The 23,208-nt window shown below is 33.7% G+C and overlaps 3 protein-coding genes across 8 annotated transcripts; 1 reads left to right on the forward strand and 2 right to left on the reverse strand.

Annotated features, from left to right (window-relative positions):
* The first annotated feature begins 75 nt into the window (after nt 1-75).
* Nucleotides 76-2,523, forward strand: LOC111314225 (chloroplast stem-loop binding protein of 41 kDa a, chloroplastic-like). The gene is made up of 6 exons (XM_022915368.2): nt 76-541; nt 651-772; nt 1,191-1,293; nt 1,375-1,513; nt 1,691-1,968; nt 2,174-2,523. Exons 1-6 carry the CDS (start codon nt 164-166, stop codon nt 2,354-2,356), a joined length of 1,203 nt encoding a protein of 400 aa, XP_022771103.2. The 5' UTR covers nt 76-163; the 3' UTR covers nt 2,357-2,523.
* Nucleotides 2,515-6,567, reverse strand: LOC111314224 (RAN GTPase-activating protein 1-like). 4 transcript variants are annotated; one of them, XM_022915365.2, is made up of 3 exons: nt 6,395-6,567; nt 6,098-6,172; nt 2,515-4,535 (listed from the first exon to the last, which is right to left on the reverse strand). In XM_022915365.2, the coding sequence occupies exon 3, from the start codon at nt 4,522-4,524 to the stop codon at nt 2,911-2,913; it is 1,614 nt and encodes a 537-aa protein (XP_022771100.2). In that variant the 5' UTR covers nt 4,525-4,535; nt 6,098-6,172; nt 6,395-6,567; the 3' UTR covers nt 2,515-2,910. The 4 variants fall into 4 exon arrangements, with proteins under 4 accessions (XP_022771100.2, XP_089608274.1, XP_022771101.2 ...); XM_089752148.1 differs by having other exon boundaries at nt 6,103-6,172; nt 6,395-6,553; XM_022915366.2 differs by lacking the exon at nt 6,395-6,567 and adding an exon at nt 6,263-6,392 and having other exon boundaries at nt 6,103-6,172.
* Nucleotides 6,568-6,793: 226 nt separating this feature from the next.
* Nucleotides 6,794-10,959, reverse strand: EMB3129 (GTP-binding family protein). 3 transcript variants are annotated; one of them, XR_016332327.1, is made up of 10 exons: nt 10,527-10,831; nt 10,314-10,442; nt 10,092-10,208; nt 9,836-9,979; nt 9,663-9,749; nt 9,169-9,284; nt 8,559-8,740; nt 7,948-8,079; nt 7,533-7,590; nt 7,186-7,266 (listed from the first exon to the last, which is right to left on the reverse strand). XR_016332327.1 is itself a non-coding variant. In XM_022915369.2 (9 exons), exons 1-9 carry the CDS (start codon nt 10,683-10,685, stop codon nt 7,143-7,145), a joined length of 1,116 nt encoding a protein of 371 aa, XP_022771104.1. In that variant the 5' UTR covers nt 10,686-10,959; the 3' UTR covers nt 6,794-7,142. The 3 variants fall into 3 exon arrangements, 2 of the variants coding, with proteins under 2 accessions (XP_022771104.1, XP_022771105.1); XM_022915369.2 differs by lacking the exon at nt 7,948-8,079 and having other exon boundaries at nt 6,794-7,266; nt 10,527-10,959; XM_022915370.2 differs by lacking the exon at nt 7,948-8,079 and having other exon boundaries at nt 6,905-7,266; nt 9,866-9,979.
* Nucleotides 10,960-23,208: the final 12,249 nt, after the last annotated feature.

Consider the following 23,208-nt stretch of genomic DNA (forward strand, 5'->3'; position numbering starts at 1 on the left):
ATTTCCATGTTTAGCATATCATTTAACCACAATTCTAAAATCACCCGAGAAAATAACTGTAACAAATGTAGGGACCCACAGTCACCTTTTATCTAGAACAAAAAAAAAAAAAAAAAAGGAAAAAGATTGCTGGTTCTGAAACAAGCACAAAAAGTAACGGTCAATGGCTGCTCTTGCTTCCTCATCCTCCTCTCTCCTCTTCTCTTCTCCACCTTCCAAGCTTCCTTCACCTTCTCTCCATCCTCTTCCACGCTTGTCTCTTTTCACTTCCTCATTTCTCTCTTCTTCTTCTTCCTCTCTTTCCGTTTCACCTTCTTTCTTTGCCTATCCCACAAGCTCTAGAAGATGCTCTTCCTTCACTGTCAGGGCCAGAGCTGGCAAGAAGAAGGTCCTTATAGTTAATACAAACAGTGGCGGCCATGCGGTTATTGGTTTCTACTTTGCAAAAGAGCTTCTGGGTTCGGGCCATGAGGTCACCATCTTGACCGTTGGAGAAGAGGACTCAGATAAAATGAAGAAGCCTCCGTTCAACAGATTCTCTGTAAGATCAAAATACCCCTTGTTTTATGGTTTTTGTAATCATTGATTTCTAATTTGGAGTTTTTCTTTTTCTTTTCATTAATTTGAACGGGATTTGAGAATGTTTATAGGAAATTGTGAGTGCTGGAGGGAAGACGGTCTGGGAAGACCCGGCAAATGTTGGGAAAGTTGTTGCAGGGGCAACATTTGATGTGGTGTTAGATAACAATGGCAAGGACTTGGACACCGTGAGGTTTGTTGCGTTAATTCCGGAAACTCATCCTAATTTAGGAGTCCTATGATCATTTCAATTATGTATTATATGCTATATAGACTTGGCAGATATGGCAAGTTCTAAGCGTTCTGTGAGTCATACTTGGATCCAAATATTTATTTGTTCTTACAATTTGCATCCAAATTTTGAATCAGTTTCTTGCACTAGATTTCCTTCAAAATTGAGACTCAAATTTCATATATAGAGATTAGTGTGTGTGCACACGGGCGGGCATGCAAACCTATTGAACCAAGATCTTATAGGAAAGAAAAATTAACAATCATTAGACTCAAGAGAAGGAAAGTAAGAAATTGTATACCTGCAAAAAGTTTAAATCATTTCGTTTTATGGCAAAAAGAAAAAGGCAGTTCATTCTAATTTCAATTTTCTCACGTAGGCCAGTGGCAGATTGGGCAAAGAGCACTGGAGTGAAGCAATTCTTGTACATCAGCAGTGCTGGTATTTATAAGCCCACTGACGAGCCTCCTCATGTTGAAGGGGTATAATACAAATGCGTTTTTAATGCCACAAGCACGATTAACATTACGGGATCTACTCAAGCAAAATCTTCATTATTGCAGGATGTTGTTAAAGCTGATGCTGGCCATGTTGGAGTTGAGAAATACATTGCAGAAATTTTCAGTAGTTGGGCAATATTCCGGCCACAATACATGATTGGATCCGGAAACAACAAAGACTGTGAGGAGTGGTTCTTTGATCGTAAGTGAAGCAATCTTCTGAACTTCTTATGATCCATAGAATAATTTCACCATCAGATATTTTGACATGGATCGGAACTCCTATTGCCATAAATTCTTTTAAGGCTTCATTCTGTCTCAGTTTTACTTGCTATCCTTGTTTCTTATGTCCTAAAAAGTGTATGACGTTTCTTAACAGGAATTGTTCGAAAGAGGCCAGTGCCCATCCCTGGTTCAGGAATGCAACTTACAAACATCGCCCATGTTAGGGACTTGTCCTATATGCTTACTTTAGCTGTTGAGAAACCAGAAGCTGCATCTTGTAATATATTCAATTGTGTGAGCGACCGTGCTGTGACTCTGGATGGAATTGCCAGATTATGTGCTCAAGCTGCTGGCTTACCAGTTGAAATTGTTCATTATGGTCCAAAAGCTGTTGGAATTGATTCAAAGAAAGCCTTTCCTTTTCGTAATATGGTAATGATATTAATTTCTTAAGCTGAGCATACTGTTTTTCAAGCAAAAAATTGATTTCACTGCAACAAGGGAAACCGTTTGATATAAACCTTAGGTTATCTTCATCTCGAGTCCACCGATTAATGTGAAGTCCATACAGTCGTCTAACTTCTGATCTAGGGCTGATGCAAACTGTAGTATAATCACCACATCCTTTACCGTGCAGCACTTTTATGCCGAACCAAGAGCTGCAAAGGACATATTAGGGTGGAATGGCACCACAAACCTTCCAGAAGACTTGAAGGAGCGATTCGATGAGTATGTAAAGATCGGGCGAGACAAGAAACCTATGCAATTCGAGATAGATGATAAGATACTGGAGTCCCTTAAAGTTCCAGTGGCCGTTTGATCAACCACAAGCAAGTGGCATTTTAAACTCGTACCAGTCCATTGTACAAGGCTGAATGAGATGCGTAGGTTGTGTTTCTTCCCCTCGCATGTCAGCTCTACGTTATATATTCATTTCTTTTCATAATAAATAAAGCTAGGGAGAAAGTAACACCTGCCTTAAATTAACCATTACTTGCTATTTCATATAGAATCTCAGAAAGCATTTGAGAAAAAATTGCATAATAAACCATTGAAGCAGATGACTGCTGTATTCCAAGTACATTACAGCTACAACTAAAGGAATTATAACATGCTGTCCAAAAAGTACGCTTCTGAGTAAAAGTTTTAACTAAATCCAGCTCCGAGATAAAAAGAGCTACAACTATTAAACTCAGGATGTTCCCATATCTGACTTTGAGGAATTAGTCTTCACAAACCTAACCTACAATGGGTAGACTTACCACACTATTGTTGCAGCTAGACTAGATTTTGTAATAAGCAAAATGAAAATAGAAGACTCCTTAGATGATTTTCAGCCAAATGCCACAAGAACAGCATACATACATAGCATGACTATTCTCCTTGCTCGATCTTGAGATCCTTGAGCTTGGATTCCAATTCATTCTCATTTTCTGAATTCTCCTCTTCCTCTTCCTCAAAATCTTCTCCTTCTGGATCATTCTCGTCCAAAGGACCAAGCATATCAGGAGAACTTTTAAATAGTTCCTTCACCTCATCTATCCCTTCATCAGATATGAAATTTCCATTGATATTCAGCAACTTAAATCCAGGTTTTTTCACAACCACCTGGGCCAAAAGCTGTGCCCCAGCTCTCCTAATGGCATTTGTGCTCATATCAACTTCATTCAACTGACCATGACCCTCTCCTAATGCCTTACCAATCAAAATAGCACCTTCATCCTTAAGTTCATTCTCAGACAGGTTTAATTTTGTGAGGAATTGTTTTGATGCAATGCAGGCTGCTAAAGAAGCTGCACCTTTGGCTGTAATATCATTTCCAGCCATTTCCAAAACTTCAAGTGAAGGTGCAGACTCATTCATAGCATTGGCAAGTGCCTCTGCCCCCTCATCCTCCAGGTTCAAATAACTGAGGTAAACCTCAGTAAGATCAGAAAACAGAGAGAGCGCCTTGCTCAAAGCAACCCCAGCTTCCACACCAAACATGTTGTCACGCAGATCAAGCTTCTTTAAATGGATACATGTCTTTAGTGCTTCAGCAAGAGCAACACCACCATCAGTGCCAACTCTTGTAGAAGAACACCGGAAATCCTCCAATGCATGGGAGCGTCTCACAATCTCAGAGACAGCAATTGCACCTTCGTCCCCTGTCATGTTATTGTGAAACTGAAGAACTTTCAGCTTCTCAGTAGAAGGAATTAGCTCAGAAACTGCTCGTGCAGCTTCTTCTGAGATACCATCATTCATCAAATAAAGTTCCTCCAAATTATTTTGTGATTTCAGAAGTGCCCCAAATGCCCGGACACCCTTTTCACCTAAGGCATTGTTTGACAAGTTCAGGTACCTCAAGTGACAGCCTTCTAGGACTGAAGAAAAAATATTCATGACTTCAAGGGCTTCCGACTCTGACCTTCCAGCAATAAGATCTGAAAGGTCTACCTCTGTTAATTGATCTTTAATGGATGACAAGATGGGCGCAGCAACATTTGCTGCATCCAAGCCAAAACTTCTGTTGCTAAAACATATCCTAGTGTAGGAATTTCCTGGCTCCCTAAGTGGTTTTAAAAGGTCCTCAGCCTCCCCTGCATCTATAAATGCCCGGCAACCTCCAGATATATCAAAGACAGTTTCATGAAGAGCAGTAGTTTTATCTGCTATCCCTCCATCCTTTACTGAAGGGCCTCTTTTAATAACTTCCAGCATCAGCCTACTGGATTCTTTGGCATATATTTGGACTGCAGAACTTCCATCACCATCAGGTTCCTTCTTGTAGTGTTGATCTGCAGCAGCAAAAGCTATCTTTTCTATTTTCTTGGCATCCTCCTCAGCCTCTTCATTACTTAGTAGGCCATACTTTCTAGAGAAAATGGATGGAGTTGTAAGATTCTTGGTCATCCGCTCCACAAGCATTAGCCTGGTACTATGACTAGGTGGCCACAATTTCACTGACAGGGAACGGTGTTGGAAAGTTTGTGTTGCAGATTCCATGTTTAATTAACCTAGGACCATTACATATTGCAAACACATTATAACAAAACCATGATAAATGTTAGTGCATAAACAGGATGAAGTACGAGTTAGCTAACCATTTGAATTTGATAGCCAAAGAGATTTGTAACCATTGCTCAAAATTATATACCATAATTTCAGAAATGTAGCATTATAATCATCCCAGTTGAACTGCTGATTGCTCAATATTTTTCATGCCACAACCTAAAGCTAACAGCCCACTTAGCAAACACAATTCTTATGTGAACAGCATCTACATATAATTTAGGTGCATGTAATATTAAATGAAACAAAACAATTAATAAAGATGAAATGAAAAAATAAAGGACCCATAGGTGCAACAAAAAATTAAATGAGCAATCAAGGAGGACTGCTAATTAAGCAACTATTCTTACAAGAAGTAAATGTACAACATCATGAAACCATAAGTTTAACTGCAATACCTAAAAAGGGCATAGAAAGGATATATTTTAAAAATCAAGATCTCAACAATTTTGTTCCACTTATAAAGACTCTAATTTACAAATCAATCTCTCATGAGCATCAACCATGTTTGTGCTATGAAAATCTAACATGATAATCTATTAGCCAATTACTACTAACAACTTTTGCAACTTTTGCGAGAAATAACCAGAAGCAATCTTATTTAATTGTAACTAAAGCAGCAAGGCATCAATTCCATCGAAGATTGCTTCAATAGAAGCAATTACCAAAATAATGTTACTAGTAGATGATAGAATGGGGCCATCAAAAGATTGGACAAATGGATAAGCATTGTCAAATGATAGCAGAGTAGCAAATCCTAGATGCCACAAGCCAGGATTTTGATGGAATGACCAAACAAGGCAACACTAAAGACAATGCTAATTCTGGAGGAAAGTTGATAATGTTATGTTCCCTTGACCATTTTTGCTTGAAACTAACCAATATACAAACTTGGTTATCACTCTAGATTGACTATATATTTGTTCCATAAAAATTTTTAATTGAAACATCTTGCAAAGATGTTAAAACCTTTGCTTCTGGTAACAGATCGATCACCCAATCAAAAAAATGAGACTTTAGGTTCTTTGGCATGCCTGGGGTGTAATAATAATACAATCCTTCTTCCCAAATTCTTTAATTATAGAGCAAATCACTTATACCAAAAGTCATTGCAAGTCTATTTCAAATAAATGCAGTATTTGTCTTACAATGCCCCCATATAATATAATAATTATAAATAAAATTCTCCCCAAGCTCCAACATCTTCTGAGCAGTAGGAATAATACACCTAAAAACTGCTTATCAATTATTTTCAATCAAAAGCATAAACTAAAGATATCTGAAATACGCCATAGTTTGTTATGAGATCAAATGGAAATGAAGTTAAACGTCAACTAAACAAATAAAACTGAGAAAATAATGGGAAAAAAGATATAGTTTATAAGGGAAACACAAAAAAAAAAAAAAAAGAATAGTGCTCGAAAACCCTAAAATGAATATCCACAAAATTACTTGTTTCAGAATAGATTGCTTATACATAAATTTAAATAATCGTTCAATTTCTTACCTTACCTGTAATAACACCTGCTTTTAGCAAATAAAATTTGAAATTGGATCCTGCAGCAGCCGGTTCACCAAGAATCTGAAACCAAAGAAAAAAATCCAATATTTATCCACTCAGTTTTTAAGTTGTTTGCAATTCGATATTCTATAAAACGAACGAGAAAAAAACCTTATATAAAATAAAGAACTATAGAAGAAATGAAAACCCTAGACTTCAAATTTCTCGAGAAACAAACGAAGAATAAGAAACCCTAGAGTGGAAAAAGAGAGATGAGTTCGATTAAGTGAGAGAACTAAATACCTTCTGTTTTTTTCTTTTTTTTTTTTTTCGTTTCGGAAGTTTTGGTATTGAAAAAAGAGTGGGTGAGATAGGGAGAGGGGTTGTTTTAATAGTGAAGAGTGCTGCAGAGAAATTATGAGACTGGTGAGCAGAAAAATCAGAAGTGCGCATGCGGGAATTGGAGGGAAATTATAGTGTTTTTTTTTTTTTACTTAAAAACAAAAATTGTTATTTGGTACTGGGGAGCCAAAAGGTGCGTAGCATTTACGCTTTCGATTTCAATGTAAATTATTAATTAGCCCCTGGTTTATTTTGCCCTAAACAGTTCTGGGCTTTCTTTTGGGCTTCAGCCTTATCTTAAGGTTTGGGCCTATTTTTGGATTTTTGTTTGAAAATAAATAATTTATCTTTACATGTAAATTGTAAAAAAAGTGTGCTATAGAGAGTTCTTGTGATTAGAGAGGAATAATTTACATGTAAACTGTAATTCCTATACATATTGAGATAAAGAGTACAAATTATAGCAAAGGCTGCAAAATTGAAAACCCAATCTTACACTACATGAATCTATATTTTCAATTTGCAGTTTTAGGCCATTCACAAAGTCACCGGCAGCATCTCCTCTATTTAATCAATGCTGTTAGAATATCATTTCCACTAATATAAAGCTGTATCCTCTCTATGGCACCTCATTTTTCCCACATCAAAATGCCGTAAGTTTCTGATGTCTGTTTCTAATAGCTGGTGTCAAGACATACATTGAACATCATTATCTGGGAGGTCTCTCCAGTGCAACCCAACCAAACTTCCCTTTCCGAAAATCAGACAGGACACGGAATGCTGCTTGGTGGACATCCCCATTGAACAAGCGAAGGGCTACCTTCTCAATAAATCTGAAATTCAGAAAATGAACAACCAAATCAATCAGGAATTCATGAAAAAGGAAATGTATGGGTGGCTTTTAACTCCATGGAAAGCTTCCTAATAAAACCCAAATCATGTCCTTTTTCAGTGTGCATATGACAGCTTTTCGTTTGCTTATTATGGCATGGGTTGCTTATTCATTTGGTTGGCTTATTCTTCCTGATTGGGCTTTAGGAAGCTTTTCCAGATCATCAGATCATTTTATCAAGTTACAATGAGCCAGATTAAGTCGTACATTTTACCACACTGAACATCCACATCGACCTTGTAGCGGTTTTCAAGAGCTTCCATCCCTGGCAAGCACAAAACTAAAATTAGTTAGCAGCAGCTGATTTCAGCTAAAATTTGGAAGCTTGAGATCCAGTCATCAATTGTTGTAAACTGTGAAAGAGCCTCAAGGAAAAATGTAAAGAACTAAAAATTTTGCAATTAAGAATTGCTATCAACTAACCAACCAAGAAATTCCCTTGTTTATACCACACTGTTTATAGTGCACTGTTTCCACTGCCTAGAATAAGCAACAGTTTTGGACAAACATACACCCCCAATCTATCTGTTTCAATAAACAATTTAATACTACCAACCCTTACTCTAGCTCCTTGTACAGGGTTGATGTCTATGAAGAAAATAACTACAAGATTTTTACTTACTGAAAATCAATCTTTTTCCCTTCTTTTTCTTAAAATCCACATTATATATGGCATAGGAAAGGCTACCATCAGCTTATTCACAAAATTCTTTGAGGGAGGAAAAATATGCAAAATGCATCCGCTTTATCCCTCCTGAAAAAAGGAACAAGGAAAAAGAAGTATGTCGTCATGCTGTGAAATGGCACCCTATTGAGATACCCTGTCCCGATTTTGGACCTCTTTTATCCTCTAACGTCATCAGTTCAGCTTCCCACAGCCGTTTAAAGTCCCATGTATTTAATGTTCATTACACCATCTTCATCAAGAAAAAAAAAGGTAAACCACTTTTCTCAAAAATTAGTAGTTCTTTGTTCTCACCATCCATAATTTTAAACAATATAATTATACCACACAAGTTATTATCAACTCTCTTTCACTAACATAAAAGATGCCAATGCTAACCAGCCTTTCAGTTTATTACTTTGCAATATGTGATGCAAACTGAAATTGTGTAGTAAAATTCAGTTTGACAAGGAAGTCCTAGCTTTGAAACTAGAGTGCTTTCTTGACAGATGGGGAAAAGAAAAGCCATTAAATGACTAAAACATTATGCATAATACATAATTACATACCTACTGTTGGAAGCTTTGCTAATATCTGCACAAGAATGGCTGCAACATCAGCAACATCATAGGACCTCTCTCCAATGTCATCACAAATGGCAAGCTTTATTGCAGCTGCTTGATCACTAATTCGCATTGGAAGTATTCCAGGAGAGTCCAGCAACTCAAGATCTTTCCCAAAGTGAACCCACCTTTCAAAGAAGTAAAAGAGATAAACAGATGAGTAATTCCTAAGCTGCTTTATCATGCCAAGCTTAAACGAAATTTGGAAATTTTGCTTTGTCACCACAAAAGAAAAAGCTGTTCTATTCAGATGGAATGAAGTACCAGAACTCTTTAATTCTGAAACTCTTATAGATATTTATCCAAGAAAAGTAATCATTATAGTATAGAATTAAAATTCAAACAAAATCTCTAACCATTGAAAAATTGTAAAAGAAAACCAATATTATCAACAATGACAAAAGTCTGAATTTCTTAGGATTTCACAGTGCAAGATTAGAGCTTTTCAAACTTTTTTATAATGCTCTGCTTTTTCAAACCCTCACCCCTTCCCCTCCTTCATAACCGTTTCACATCTATAGAACAGGAAAGAAACAAAAACCACCAGAAAACATACTTCAGTTCTCTTGTAACACCAGGTCTAGGAGCAGCTGGACACAATCTTCGTTTCAGCAAACGGTTGATCAAAGATGATTTCCCAACATTCGGATACCCAACTATTCCAGCTCGAACCTGGACGATAATATAAAAAGCATCAAGTATATTAACATTTAATATGAAGCTCTAATATGGGTTCAGCGCTGATATCTTTCCACAGTAAAACTAATCTGACCAATGATATAGGCCCGTAAAAAGATTATCTAAACAATTCTACCATTTCTAGAGACCTAATTCATACAACTCCGATAAGTGCTAACTACCTGTTCAAAACTCATCAAAACTGGTACTTAGACATATAAAAGTTGTAAAAAATCCTGATCCATACTTACATTAAAGTTTAGAAATATAAATAAACAACAGAGAACACTTGCGAACTGCAGTGAACCAAAGAAACAAAGACACGACTCAAGAAGGAAGAAACAGGCAAGCTATCAATGCAGTGAAACTCACCGGACGAGGAAGGAGTCCTTTGGCTCTGCGTTTAACATTTACACCTGCTGCTAAAGACTTTGCCAACCGACCTAGCTTCATAGTCCCCTGTGTTTGCCAAATTTAGATAAGTTACTTTCCAATGCTCAAACTACAAAAGAAAAAGCTCGACATAGAATATCTTATTCGAATACCATTCCAAGTTGCCCATTCGAGAAGACAACCTTTATTCCCTGCCTTGAGAAATACATTGCCCAAGCATTCCTATCTCCAGTGGATATCATGTCTTCTCTGTTTAAAACTAAAACCCTCTTTCGATTACCGAGCCATAAATCCATCTGTGCTCATTGCAAACTCAGAAAAACAACAAGTTAACACAAGCAGCCAAAAGTAAATCGGTAATTCTGCCAAATACGAAATAAAATAACCAAATGACAGAAAAAAGCTAACCTGTGGATGAGTAGTAGACAAAGGAATTCTAGCATCTCGCACTTCTATAACAACATCCATCAACTTGAGTTGTTCTTTTAGTTCTTTTTCTGTTTTTGCAATATGACCAGGATACCACTGTACCATTTGCCAAAACACCCAATGCCCAAAATGGAAAAATCATTTTAAGGCTCATCAGAAATTTAATCAAAATAAAACAACCACCAAGGCACCAACTTGTACCTGGACTGGACGCAGTGCCCTGGTCCAGTAGTAAATATCAGCATCCATTTCAGCCCAGTCAATTTTATCTTCAACCGCGTCATGGACACTCTCATTTTCACGCCACCTCGGAGTTTTTCCACCGACAATCTGCAATGTTTTGGAATAATTTAATCTTATAAAGAAAAGGAAAACATGAAATCATGGATTAGTTTTGGGAATAAATAAGCTTGCCTGGATGGTGGGTGGAGGCGAGGAGAGAGAAGCGGCGGCTGAGATACCTGTTTTTATAGGAGAAAGTTTGGGGTTTGGGTCAGAAGAGGTTCGGCGTTGAATGCAGTGAGTGGGGATTTTCGGACAGGGTAACCACAGTCCTGATAGCTGTACGGTCATCTGCGTTTGTCTAGAGAGCTGCTCTTTAGTTTGAGTTCCGTCTAGATAAGTTTGGAAAACTAACTATTTTCTTAGCTTATCGGACGAATTGTTGACTGTCAAAGTGAAGATTTGCCCAACACAATGGTTAAAAAAGATTTCTTCCAAAACTGTAATTTCGTCCGCCCTTAATTTGCTTGTTCTCGGCGGAATAGTCGATAAGGAGAAATGTTTAAATTGGTTGGTGGTAGGCAGAGGAAGAACCGAGGAAAGAAGATAACGAGTGAAATGGATTAAGAACCTGTAAAAATATCTTTTTTTTTTTAAATGTAAATTACACTGTGCCTTACTTTTTTTTCCCTTTTTATTAATTTTTGCCAAGAAATAAAGATATTTTGGGGAAAAAAAAAAGAGAAAAAATTATCCGGTTACATTTTCTACTATTTCTGTATTTTTTTTCTCCTCTCTCTTTATCTCTTGTATTTCTAGCAATATATGTTTGTTTCTCGAGAGAATAATTTGGGCCGGGGGAAATCACGGGGGATTAGGGTTTTTTTATGGCTAAAAACTTATCCCACGGTCGATACCAAAATGAGGAACGAAATTGATGTGCATAAAACCCAAAAGATAAGCATTTTATACAACTAAAAATAAACTAATTTGTGTACATAATTTAAAAAATGAAATGGAATTAAATGGGTAATTGAACTAACCTGTACAAATCTTCTAAAAAGAAAGAGGAGTTTTGGTGAAATTTTGAGAGACTAATACAGAAAAGCGCAGAGATAAAGACTGATCTTTTCACATTCACTGCTTTGCTCTGTTAATCAATAATCGTTTTATCTTATCTCAATGCCAAATTATGGTCAAACGTAATATAAAAATTTCTACCATGTCAAATCAGGTAAACTATTAAAGGTCTTCTTTGGGTCTCAACACTAAATCAAAGAATGAAAGATTTTCATTAATCAGATTAAGAGCCAGCTGCAGCATCTTTTTGCTACCGTACAGTTGATCTCACTTTTGTGCCTTAACTAGGCATTTAATTGAAACAAGCCTCCCTGTCATGAGGTCAAAGATCAAAGATGCTATCCAGTGGACAATTTCAACTTTCAACTGTGTGAAAATATGTAAAGAAGTATCATTTGAAACTTTAGCATCCCCGCACAAGCTCTCCAAAGATCGTGGAGATTCTTTTCCTTGTTCTTAATCTATGGAGAAATAGAATGTGTGGGGTGGTATCGCCATCAAAGAATTGGGCCTTAAGACTAAATCAGGAGGAAAACCCAACTTTAACTGAAACTAAACAGGGCAGGCCCAATATGTATTCAATTCATTCCCAACCTTTCCCAATAATACTTTTTTAATGGTAATTTCTTATAAGACAAATGAATCATGCATGAGAATCTTGCAATTGCCAAAGGCAAAAATAATCATTATTATAATAGTAACAACATAGGCATACGGTAGGAGTACCACAAAGAGCCCCCTTCACGATGCACAAAAAACCTGAAAAAGTAGTTGTCGGCGGGGTAAACAATTAATACTAGAAAATTGGCTTAAGAACCTTTCCGTGGAGTCTCTTCTAAGGACATGGCCCGCTTTCAGATTCTCATAACAGCGCATTTGCTGCCATTTTTAATTGCTAAACTGTCTTGTCCTTTCTCTCCTCCTTTTATGAGATATATCTCCTTCTCAGTCTCATCACCCCCCCCCCCCCCCGAGTAGTACTGCAGTCCCCAATTCTCTTTCTTCCCGCATGAAAATGACAAAAAAGTCAATCATATCGAACCATTCGGCAGATGCTTGTCTTGAAAAAATTTAAAAGGATTTTGATAATTTATATATTTATATTATATAAAATATTCATAATTATATATTTTTTTATTATTATAAAAATTATATTACTAAAAATATTTTTATTAAATATATATACTCATTTTAACGGGTGTTATTTTAAATTGTAAAAAAACTATAGTTATTTTATATGTATATATAAATTTTATATATTAGTTAGCTCATTGACTTGCACGTGACTGGTACTGTCCCGAGTCACCTGTCACCAGTACTGGAGCCACACTCTCGTTCTAGCAAGTGCCTAAAAAAAAACTCGCAAAACAACTATTATTTGAATTGTTTGTGCCGCTGCTCGCTAAGATACAATCAGATCAGCTTAATTTTGGGGGATTTTTATATATTATATCGGGTTAGTTGTGGTCTATGCTGCATTAATTTGTTTTATCACCAGATTATTTTGAATCTAGATACTCCTTATAGTTTGACTTAAATGCCAGCTGGGTTGAGACCCAAAAGATCTTTCCAGTCAAACCACAACCTGTTCACATGTTTTTTCTACGTCTAATGTAACTCTTAAAAAAGGGTTAATTAATCCATTGAATATTATGGTGTGGAAATGAAGTAAATTCGGGAGTTGGTGTCCGAATCGTGCAATTGATGAAACCAAAACAAAATCTAGTTTCGATCGACTGTGCATATGGGATTGCTCGAACCACGATCCGCCGCCCCCACATGGGTGCCAAGTGCTGCCGTGTGGTGAACTTGGGGACATAAACTAAGGATCCAATACATGTTATTCAGAGGGCATATCTGATCAGTTTCTTCTGTAAGGTTCTCGCAGTACTACTGCCAATTCCTTAATTTCAGCAATCTCAGGATTCTATGAACGGAATAACTTGTTTAATCGGATTTCCAAACGGCATTATATTTATGACCTATTTTGTTCATGAGTTGACATCTCGAAAGTTGAAACCACAGAATTATAACGATGCCAGTTTTTACCATTTTGTTTTCCTCATTATACCCATACGTGCCATATCCCTGTTTACTTTCTTTGAACAGGAATACAATAATTGGATGCACACAATAAAAAAATTAAAGAAATTTCTGCATACATAGAAATCAGCAATCATTTTTATTATAGGTTTTTTTAACAATCCACTATGACATGGCCATATTGGCTAGTATATATTTTCCCCTGCTTCTTTCCATGCATGGTTAGCACATGTATTTTTGCAACTTACAATAGGAAATTAAACTGATTGGAAGAAGCACGAAAAGGGAGTAGAACGGTGAAACCTCAATCGGAAATTATATATGTACAATAGAAAAAGCAAAAAATGTGGTTTCCAGCGGTTCTTGTTTTACTTATTGTTTTTCATCTCAAGTTTTTGTGGAATCTCGTGATACTCCCAACGAATTAATACTGCAAAATCCCCATCTACCTAGCTAGCTTTTACATAACTTGGGTTTTCCACTTTCCACCCTTTCCGTCGACACAGAAACTAACAAAAACCCCAACAATGGATTCCCACAACAAAATAGATTTCCAACTTCTGAATGCAATGTTGCCCGTGTATGCCTACAGTTTTCATTCGGTGGCAAGTCACTTTCTCCAATTTTAAGATATTGTTTTTCTTTACTTTAATCAGTACTAAACTTCAAAAAAAAAAATTCTACCGATTCTTGATAAGCTAAAGTGGGTTAGGAACAGATCCAAAAAATATGCTTTGCTTGATTGATCAATTATGAATTAATGCGTTTCTTGGGTACGGTACGTATGAATCCGACGGTCAAGAGAAAGCTAGCATAAACGTTGCACGTTACATATGTTTGGTGATTATTCCTACTGAAATCGTGAAGTAAAAGGGGGGAAAAGAAAAATGCATGTAGTATTGTATTATAAAGACAGTTTTAATTAATTATTTCGTCGTTATTGTGTACGAAGAAGAAGACAAGGGGAGAGTAGCAATGAGAAAGTTAACCCAAGGAGACAAGATCTTATCATAATCACTCTATAATCTATAAAAAGTACATAAGCATGCACACATCTTATGGAGCAATAAGAAAGAGAGAGAGAGAGGGCGCACACGTGCGCATGAGAGATGTGGAGGATACATGGCGGAATGGGCATTATTGTTCCCAACTAGTGCTTCTTAATTGCTGCTTTATGTTACCATCAAGAGTCTCCAAATAAGTTAGAATAGAAAATGTCGTAACGATTTTTCGTTCCAAGGATTGGATTGTTAGATTTGATAAAAAAATTTTGGAGTCGTTATTAAATTTTTATAGGTTGTAATTGATTATCAAAAATATTATTTTTTAGTAAAAATTTTAAAATTAATTAAAAATTATTAAAAGAAATTTAAGTTTATAAAATCAAAATTAGGTCTGAAAATATAATTACGAGTGAGGAAAGTATTAGCATTATCAAGTTACTCGTTTGAAGAACGATATCAATTAAAAATGTGTAATCCTTTAATTTTCATAATACGATCTTTTTTTATTTAAAATTAATTTATTGAAATTTATTTAAAAATATATTTTTTGTAAAATTAGTATTATTTTTTTTTATTCTATAAATTCTCCAACGCTTTGACGAAATTTATAGAGAATCACTATTTAGAAAATATTTTGAGAAAATTGACCATTCACAAAATTCTCGAAATCTCGTCACAAGATATTTTATTTATTTGTTTTTAAAAAAATTAAGAACATTCCGACTCTTTGGTGAGTTCTCAAAATTTATTAAACAAACTTTACAATTATTTTGACTATTCGATGAAATCCTAAAAATTTTGAGCAAGTTTTAGGATTATTTCAACTTTTTAACAAGATCATAAATAAAATCATTTTTTTATAATTAAAGGAATTTATTAATTAATTTTGTTATGATTGTTTAAAAAAACTTTTTATTATTTATTAATTAATTTTTATTATAAAAAAATTTATATTATCCCGACTCACTGGAGAAATATAAATATTTATATCTTGCTCGTATTAAAGAAAATCGAACTCTTTTAATTTTTTATTTAAAAAAAAATTCAAAATATTAATTATTATTTTTTATTTTCATTTTTATTTTTTTTACATTGTCTAAATCAATTTTTATTTTAGTAAAAATAATTTTGGATTATCCCAACTCTATGGTGAAATCTGAAAAAATTATTTTTACTCGTAATAATTAAAGAAACTAAACTCTTTTAGCTTTCTTTAAAAATTACATTTAAATGATTCAGTTAAACAATTTATTTTTATTTTATTTATCATTTTTATAATTTATTATTTTTTTAGTAAAAATTATTTTTTAAATTATCCCAACACTTTGGAGAAATTTAAATAATATTTTTGCTTGTAATAAAATTTTATTTCATTTAAGTAGTTGTTCTTATAAAAAAATTTTATTTATATTTTTTTAGGTCTTTATTTTATTTCACTTTTATTTTTATTCTATTTATTTATTTGTTTTTAAAAAAAATTATTATTAGTAATAATATAAAATAACAATAATAATAATAACAATATCATTAAAAAAAACATAAAAATCAACATAAAAAAAATCAAAATCAAAATCAAAATCAAAATCAAAACGAAAAATAAAAAGAAAATGAAAAGGAAAAACCCGTGAAACGGGTCTGGTCGGCGTCAGTGTCGGCGCGCAGATCCCGCGTGAATGGGGTTTAGTCTGGACGCCCAAAACGATATCGTTTTGGATGGCCTATAAAAATGCCTGTTTCAATTTTTTTTCTTTCCCCTCTCTCTCTACCCTAGAGCCCATCTCTCTAAAATCCCAGAACCCTTCACCGGTCGCCATGATAACTCAGATTCTGGTGGTCGAAATAATAATAATAATAAAAGAAGAACAACAACAAAATTGGGGCCTACAGCTGCCCCTCTTTGCTTATTTTTTAGAATAAAAAATAAAGCAAAAATAAAAAGACATCAATTTTGTTCAGGTAAACACATACAAAAAATGAAACATTAAACGTAAAGTTTTTTTTTTTTTGAAAAAAAATTTTGAAAGGCTCTTTTAAATAGAGGTTATGCAAAATTTAAATTTAAAAGGCTTATCTCACCAAAGGTAACAAACTTTAAATTCAAAAGTGGTCCTTTAACCAAAGGCAACAACTTTAAATGATAAAAGGCCCTTCTCACCAAAGGCAACAAACTTTAAATTCTAAAAGCTCCTTTAACCAAAGGCAACAAACTTTAAATATTAAAAGCTCCTCTGACCAAAGGCAACGAACTTTAAATTTAAAAAGCTCATTTAACCAAAGGCAATAAACTTTAAATGTTGAAAAGCTCTTTTAACCAGAGGCAACGAACTTTAAATGGCTCCTTTAACCAAAGGCAACAAACTTTAAATTAAAAATCTAAAAGGACTTATAGATTATGCCATTTGATCTTATAAATCATGCCTAATTTTGATAGAGTCCTCTGACCAAAGGCTCTTGAAATTAAAATGCTCATCTAATCAGACGCAACGAACTTTAAATTCAAAAAACTCCTCTGAACAGAGGTAACAAACTTTAAATGTTAAAAAAGCTCCTCTAACCAGAGGCAACAAACTTTAAATTCAAAAATTTAAGAGGCAATGGTATTTGAAAGATTTTCTTGAACAGAAGGTTCATATCTTTCCTGCTTTTGACTTTTTCTTTTGTTGGTCTTAAATTGTCTTAGGCCTATATATCTATTGTGTCACATACATGCGTGAATAACATTTTCATGTTTTTACAATGCCATGCATTAAATGATGATCATGAGACGAATGCACTCATTATACAAATGAAGAGACCATTTTTTTTCTTTTTTTTGTCATTTTCTTTTAATCTTCAAAATTTTTCAAAGTTTATTTATTTTCTTCTTCCTTGAATCCCAAGCATTCTAGCAGTTGATTAAGCTCAGATAAAAAAGATTTCTCTTCATATCCCATATTTCATGTCGACCACTTTATGACTCATAGGTCACTCTTCTTATTGATCTTTGTTCCTTACTATTTTACTTATCATTTTAAATATTTTTCAAAATAATGTATGTGTTTTTTTATGGTCATTGTTATTCCTTCATCATCTTTTGAATTTCAAACAATTATAACACATTTCACATTTCTCTTTTTTTTTTTTTAATGAAAGGGACAAAATGAATGATAAACAAAAAGGTAATTTATTTCGGTAAATAGGAGAAGTATTTCATGCACTATAAAAAAGGATAAAACAAGGACAACAAGTAATCATATAACAAATATTTAGATCATCATGAACTAATTCATCATGGATTCTTTTCTGAAGACTCATGATTGGTGTCTTTGACTTTTTTAAAAATGTAATAAACCAAGCAAGCCCAAAACTAATGAGATCTTCTGGCACATATTGAGGATTGACCCACTCCATTCATTATCTTTTTTTTTATTTTTATCTAAGCTGTCTTTTCAAGTTTTCAACTCAAATATCTTTTTAACTCATTTTATTTTTTTTAAGCATAATACTTTTTTACTACATCAGCATTGACTGAATTTGACAAATCATCTCCATCCATTCTTGCCAAAATCAGTGCCCCACTAGAAAAAGCATTTTTCACTACATATAGGTTTTCTCAATTAGGAGTTTATTTTTCTCGAGGATCCTATTGGTTAGGAATAATCTTCTTCAATACTAATTTTCCCTCTCAAAATTATCGTGGGTGAATTTTCTTGTCATGAGCTTGCAACATTCTTCTTTGATATAGTTGGTCATGGCAAAGTGCAGCTAATCTCTTTTTTTCAATGAGATTCAATTACTCATATCGAGCGCGAACTCATTCAACTTCTTCTAACTCAACTTTCATAAGAACAAGCAAAGGGAGAATTTCAACTTCAATGGGCAACACTACCTCCATTCCATATAAAATGGTGTAGCTCTTATAAATGTAAGAATCGAAGTTCAATAAGCATGTAATGCAAATGATAGCTTTTTATACCAATCTTTATACACATCTGTCACATTTTCAACAATTCTTTTTATGTTTTTATTGGACGCTTCAACTGCCTCATTCATCTTTAGACGACAAGGTGCTGATTTATGATGCTTGATTTTAAATTGAGCATAGACCTCAGTCATCATTTTATTATTCAAATTAAAAGCATTATCCAAAATAATCATTTTTGAAAGGTCATATCGGTATATGATCTCTTTCTTGATGAACTTACAAACCATCATTATTGTCACATTGGCATATAAAGTTGCCTCTACCTATTTTGTGAAGTAATCAATTACCACTAAAATAAATCGATGTCTATTTGAGGCTTTGGGTGTTATAGGCCCTATCACATCCATTCCTCACATAGAAAAAAACCAAGGTATTGACATAACATGCAAAGATGTTGGAGGAACTTGAATTTTGTCTGCATAAATTTGACATTTATGACATTTTCTAGCATAGTCAATGTAATTTTTTTTTATTGTCAACCAATAGTATCATGCTCTCATTATTTGTTTAGTCATCACGTAATCGTTTGTATGAGTTCCATAAATACCTCAATGAATTTCTTCTAGTAACTTTTTAGCTTCAGCAGCATTCACATATCTCAATAGTGTTTGATCTCGACTTCTCTTATATAAAATTTTTTTATCTAGAAAAAAACCCGTTGCCAACATTCTCAACATTCTCTTATCATTCTTTGATATATGATCTGGGTACTGTTGATATTTAACATATTGTAATATGTCAAAATATCATGATTTTTCATCAACTCATTTTTTAACATTTGAACAGTGAGCTGATTTCTCTAGCAAGCTCAATTTGATAGGTTGGATTTTAGTATTTTCATTTAATTTGAACATTGCTGCTAATGTAGCCAATGCATCAACCATCTGATTCTCTTCTCGAGGTAAGTGATGAAACTAAATATTCTTAAATTTTTTGATCAATTTTGATATGTACTTTTGGTATAAAATTAATTTTGAGTCTCTGGTTTCTCATTCTTTTCGTAATTGGTATATGACTAAGGTAGAGTCTCCATAAACTTTTAAAGCATGGGCCTTTCTTTCAAGAGCAGCTTGAAAACTCAGAACATATGCTTCATATTCTATCACATTATTGGTGCAATCAAAATTTAATTTCACAGTGATTGGGTAGTAATTCCCTTCTGAAGATATCAAAACTACTCCAATATCGTGCCCCAAAGCATTTGATACACCATCAAAATATATCTTTCATATATCTTCAATATGCTATTCTTTATCTATGTGCAGTACAGACATTAAGTCTTCATCTGAAAAATCAAATGTCACAGGCACATAATCTGCATAGGCACGTTTTGTAAAAAATTTAACAATAGCACTTTTTTTATTACCTTTTAAAATGCATATACAATATCATATTCAAAAAGTAACACTTGCCATCTTGGTATTCTTCTCGATAATGAAAGCTTTTTAAAGATGTACTTGATTGGGTCTAATTTTATAATGAGCCAAGTGGTATGATATAACATGTATTATTTGAGTCGACGAGCCGTTTAAACTAATGCACAACACATCTTTTTTAATTGTGAATACTTTGACTCGTAATCAGTAAATTTTTTACTCAGGTAATAAATAGCATGTTTTTTCCTTCTTGTTTTATCATGTTACCCCAAAACACATCTCATTGACTTTTCATGCATTGTCAAATACAGGATAAGAGATCTTCCAAAGACAGGCGACATTAATACTGATGGGTTTGATAAATATTTTTTAACTTTTTCAAATGCCATTTGACAATCTTCATCCCATTCTCCTGACCCATGTTTTCGGATAATCTTAAATATGGAATCATATTTGGCTGTAAGTTGAAAAATATAACGAGCAATATAATTCAATCTCCCTAAAAATCTCTTTACTTCTTTTTACGTACATGGAAGTGGTAGCTCTTGGATGACACATATTTTATCTGGATCCACCTCTATTCCTCTTTTACTGATAATAAATCTCAATAATTTTCTTGAAGTTGCACCAAAAGTGCATTTAGCTAGATTGAGCTTAAGCTGAAACTTTCTTAATCTCTTAAATAACTTTCTGAGATTAGTCACATGATTTTTTTCTTCATGAGATTTGGCAATTATGTCATCCACATACACCTCTATTTCTTTGTGCATCATATCATGGAATAGAGTTGCTATGGCTTTTTGATAAGTTACTCTGATATTTTTCAAACTAAAGGGCATGACTTTATAGTAAAATATTTCCCATAATGTCACAAAAGTAGTCTTTTTCATATCTTCTTGTGCCATTTTAATTTAATTGTAACCTAAAAATCTATCCATGAATGAAAACAGAGAATGCCTAGCGGTATTATCCACTAAAGTGTCAATGTGAGGCAATGAAAAATTATCTTTTGGATTTACTTTATTCAGATCCTGATAATCAACATACATTTTCACTTTGTCATCTTTCTTGGGTACTGAAACTATATTTACCACCTATTAAGGATATTTGGTCACTTCTAAGAATCTTGCATCAAAGTATTTTTTTACTTCTTCTTTTATTTTCAACAACATTTCAGGTTTCCTCTTTCTCAGCTTCTGTTTAATTGGTTTGCACTCAGACTTCAGCGATAGCTTATGCACTATAATTTTAGTATCCAACCCGTCATATCTTGATACGACCAAGCAAATACATCTACATATTCATGTAGTAACTTTATTAACTCTTGCTTTATTGGTGATGACATTGAAATACCAATTTTAACCTCTTTTTTAGTTTTTTCATCCTTTAAATTAACAACTTTAATGGCTTCTTGATGATGCATGATTTGCTTCTCTTCTTATTCTATTAATTTCAATAATTCTGAGGATATGGCATGATTTTTCACATTTTTTTCATCATCGAGTTCACCAATATAAACAGAATTTTTAAAATTAAATCCTGGAATATTGTCATAATGATCTTCATATTCATTATTTATATACCTGAAAATAAGTGAAATGGATGAAATGTAGAATGATGTATAGTAATGCAAGGAATTGAAATGAAAGAGGCAAAAGAAATGGACAAATATGCTACACTTGTCATTTATTCAATTAAAAATCAAGAAACAAACACACATAAGACATTTAATGCTTTTAACAAAAGCATTTAAATTAGGTTCAACACATTACTTTAGAGAATTTAAAAACAATAGGTAGCTTCTCAACATGTCAATTTTTCAATTCTATACTAGGAGGAGTAAGATAAACCCATGAATAGCTCAGATCTTCATTTTTCTTTTCTTCACCCACCATTTGTATAAAAAATTCAGTGAAAATATCTTCTAACGATGGTGTGAACTTTTTTTCTATGTTGCATGTTACATCTAGATAGATATAGCCAGCTGAGATGAAAGCCTCATAAAAGAAAAGAAAATATAGGCCTTCAGTCTCTACTTTTTACCCCAAAAAATGAGCCAACCTTTTTTTTTTATTTATGAACTTTATTCTTTCTTTTTGAGTTGGCTTGTACCCGAGCCTAAATCAATCATCTTTCTTAGGCATCATCCATGGTCATTATATTCCCTATAAGTCAGTCCACATCTCTTGTCTTTTTTCTTATCACTTCTTTAAGTACCATTTTGAAAGCTTTGGATAGACATGAAATAGGCACTTTTGATCCTTCACTCACATAGGTTGCATTAATGAATTCAAAAGATCTGAAAGAATATTCTAAAGCTTTTTCAGCTACTTTAACATATAATATGGTAGAGGGTTTAGTCACTAACAAATCTTCTTCACCAGCAATAATGACCACATTTTCATCATTTATGAATTTTACTTTCTGATGCAAAGTGGAAGGAACAGCTTCTGCCATGTGAATCCATGGTCGTTCTAAAAGACAGCTATAGGATAGAACGATATCTATGACTTGAAAGACTATATCAAAAGTACATGGTCCAATTTGAATTGGTAGCTCGATATCGTCGATCATTTCATGACGAGCCCCATCAAAAACCCTCACTATCATATGACTCATCTTCATGTAAGACATGTCAACTGACAATCTAGATAGTATAGTCATAAGTATGATATTAAAAAAATATCCATTATCAATAAGCATTTTTGCCAATGTATGATTCTTGTATCTTGTAGAGATATGTAAGGCTTTAGTATCACTTCTACCACAAGGTAGAATTTTATCATCACTAAATTATATATAATTTCTCACTGTGATATTTTTCACTATATGATCAAGTTTTTTCACAGATATATTATGAGCTACATAAGTCTCATTGAGTACTTTGAGCAAAGTATTTTTATGAGGCTCATAATTTAATAATAACGAGAGCATAAAAATCTGAACTGATAAGCAATTTAATTACTCTACCACACTATATTCACTGTGCTTAATAAGCTTCAAAAACTCATAAGCTTCTTTTTTTATAATCAAATTTTTACATTCTTGATCTAAGATTGGGGTTGGGTGAGTCTCTTGATTGTTTGGTAATTTAACTTCTTTTTCTAAGCTCGTCTCTCCTTTTTTTACTTTTTTTTTTTGTGTTCTCTGAAATGTTTTTGGAGTATAGCATCGTTCACTTCGAGTTATGCCTTCAACGTCAGTTATGTTTTCTGTGCTTACATTATATAAGCCATATTGAAGAGATCCACTATCCAAACCTTGTGATATGATATTAAAATCATATTTTCAAGGGATTGTCTTATTCGATTTGTACGGGAATAGGTTAGGTACCTTAATTATCACTTTTGGCTTAGTTGTACAAACTAGTTTAGCACTCAATTTTTCATCATAAAAGATTGTGACAG

Source organism: Durio zibethinus, chromosome 23 (genome assembly GCF_047325235.1).
Source record: "Durio zibethinus cultivar Kanyao isolate XHJ-2024 chromosome 23, ASM4732523v1, whole genome shotgun sequence".
NCBI lineage: Eukaryota > Viridiplantae > Streptophyta > Magnoliopsida > Malvales > Malvaceae > Durio > Durio zibethinus.

Bases quoted from the DNA above. Each gene is read 5' to 3' on its own strand.
- LOC111314224 (XM_022915365.2), bottom strand. From the start codon at position 4,524: ATGGAATCTGCAACACAAACTTTCCAACACCGTTCCCTGTCAGTGAAA.
- LOC111314225 (XM_022915368.2), top strand. From the start codon at position 164: ATGGCTGCTCTTGCTTCCTCATCCTCCTCTCTCCTCTTCTCTTCTCCA. The intron at 1,294-1,374 runs GTATAATACAAA...TCATTATTGCAG, and splicing joins AGCCTCCTCATGTTGAAGGG to GATGTTGTTAAAGCTGATGC. The intron at 1,514-1,690 runs GTAAGTGAAGCA...GTTTCTTAACAG, and splicing joins TGAGGAGTGGTTCTTTGATC to GAATTGTTCGAAAGAGGCCA.
- EMB3129 (XM_022915369.2), bottom strand. From the start codon at position 10,685: ATGACCGTACAGCTATCAGGACTGTGGTTACCCTGTCCGAAAATCCCC. The intron at 10,209-10,313 runs GTACAAGTTGGT...CAAATGGTACAG, and splicing joins GGGCACTGCGTCCAGTCCAG to TGGTATCCTGGTCATATTGC. The intron at 9,285-9,662 runs GTGAGTTTCACT...ATTATCGTCCAG, and splicing joins AAGGACTCCTTCCTCGTCCG to GTTCGAGCTGGAATAGTTGG.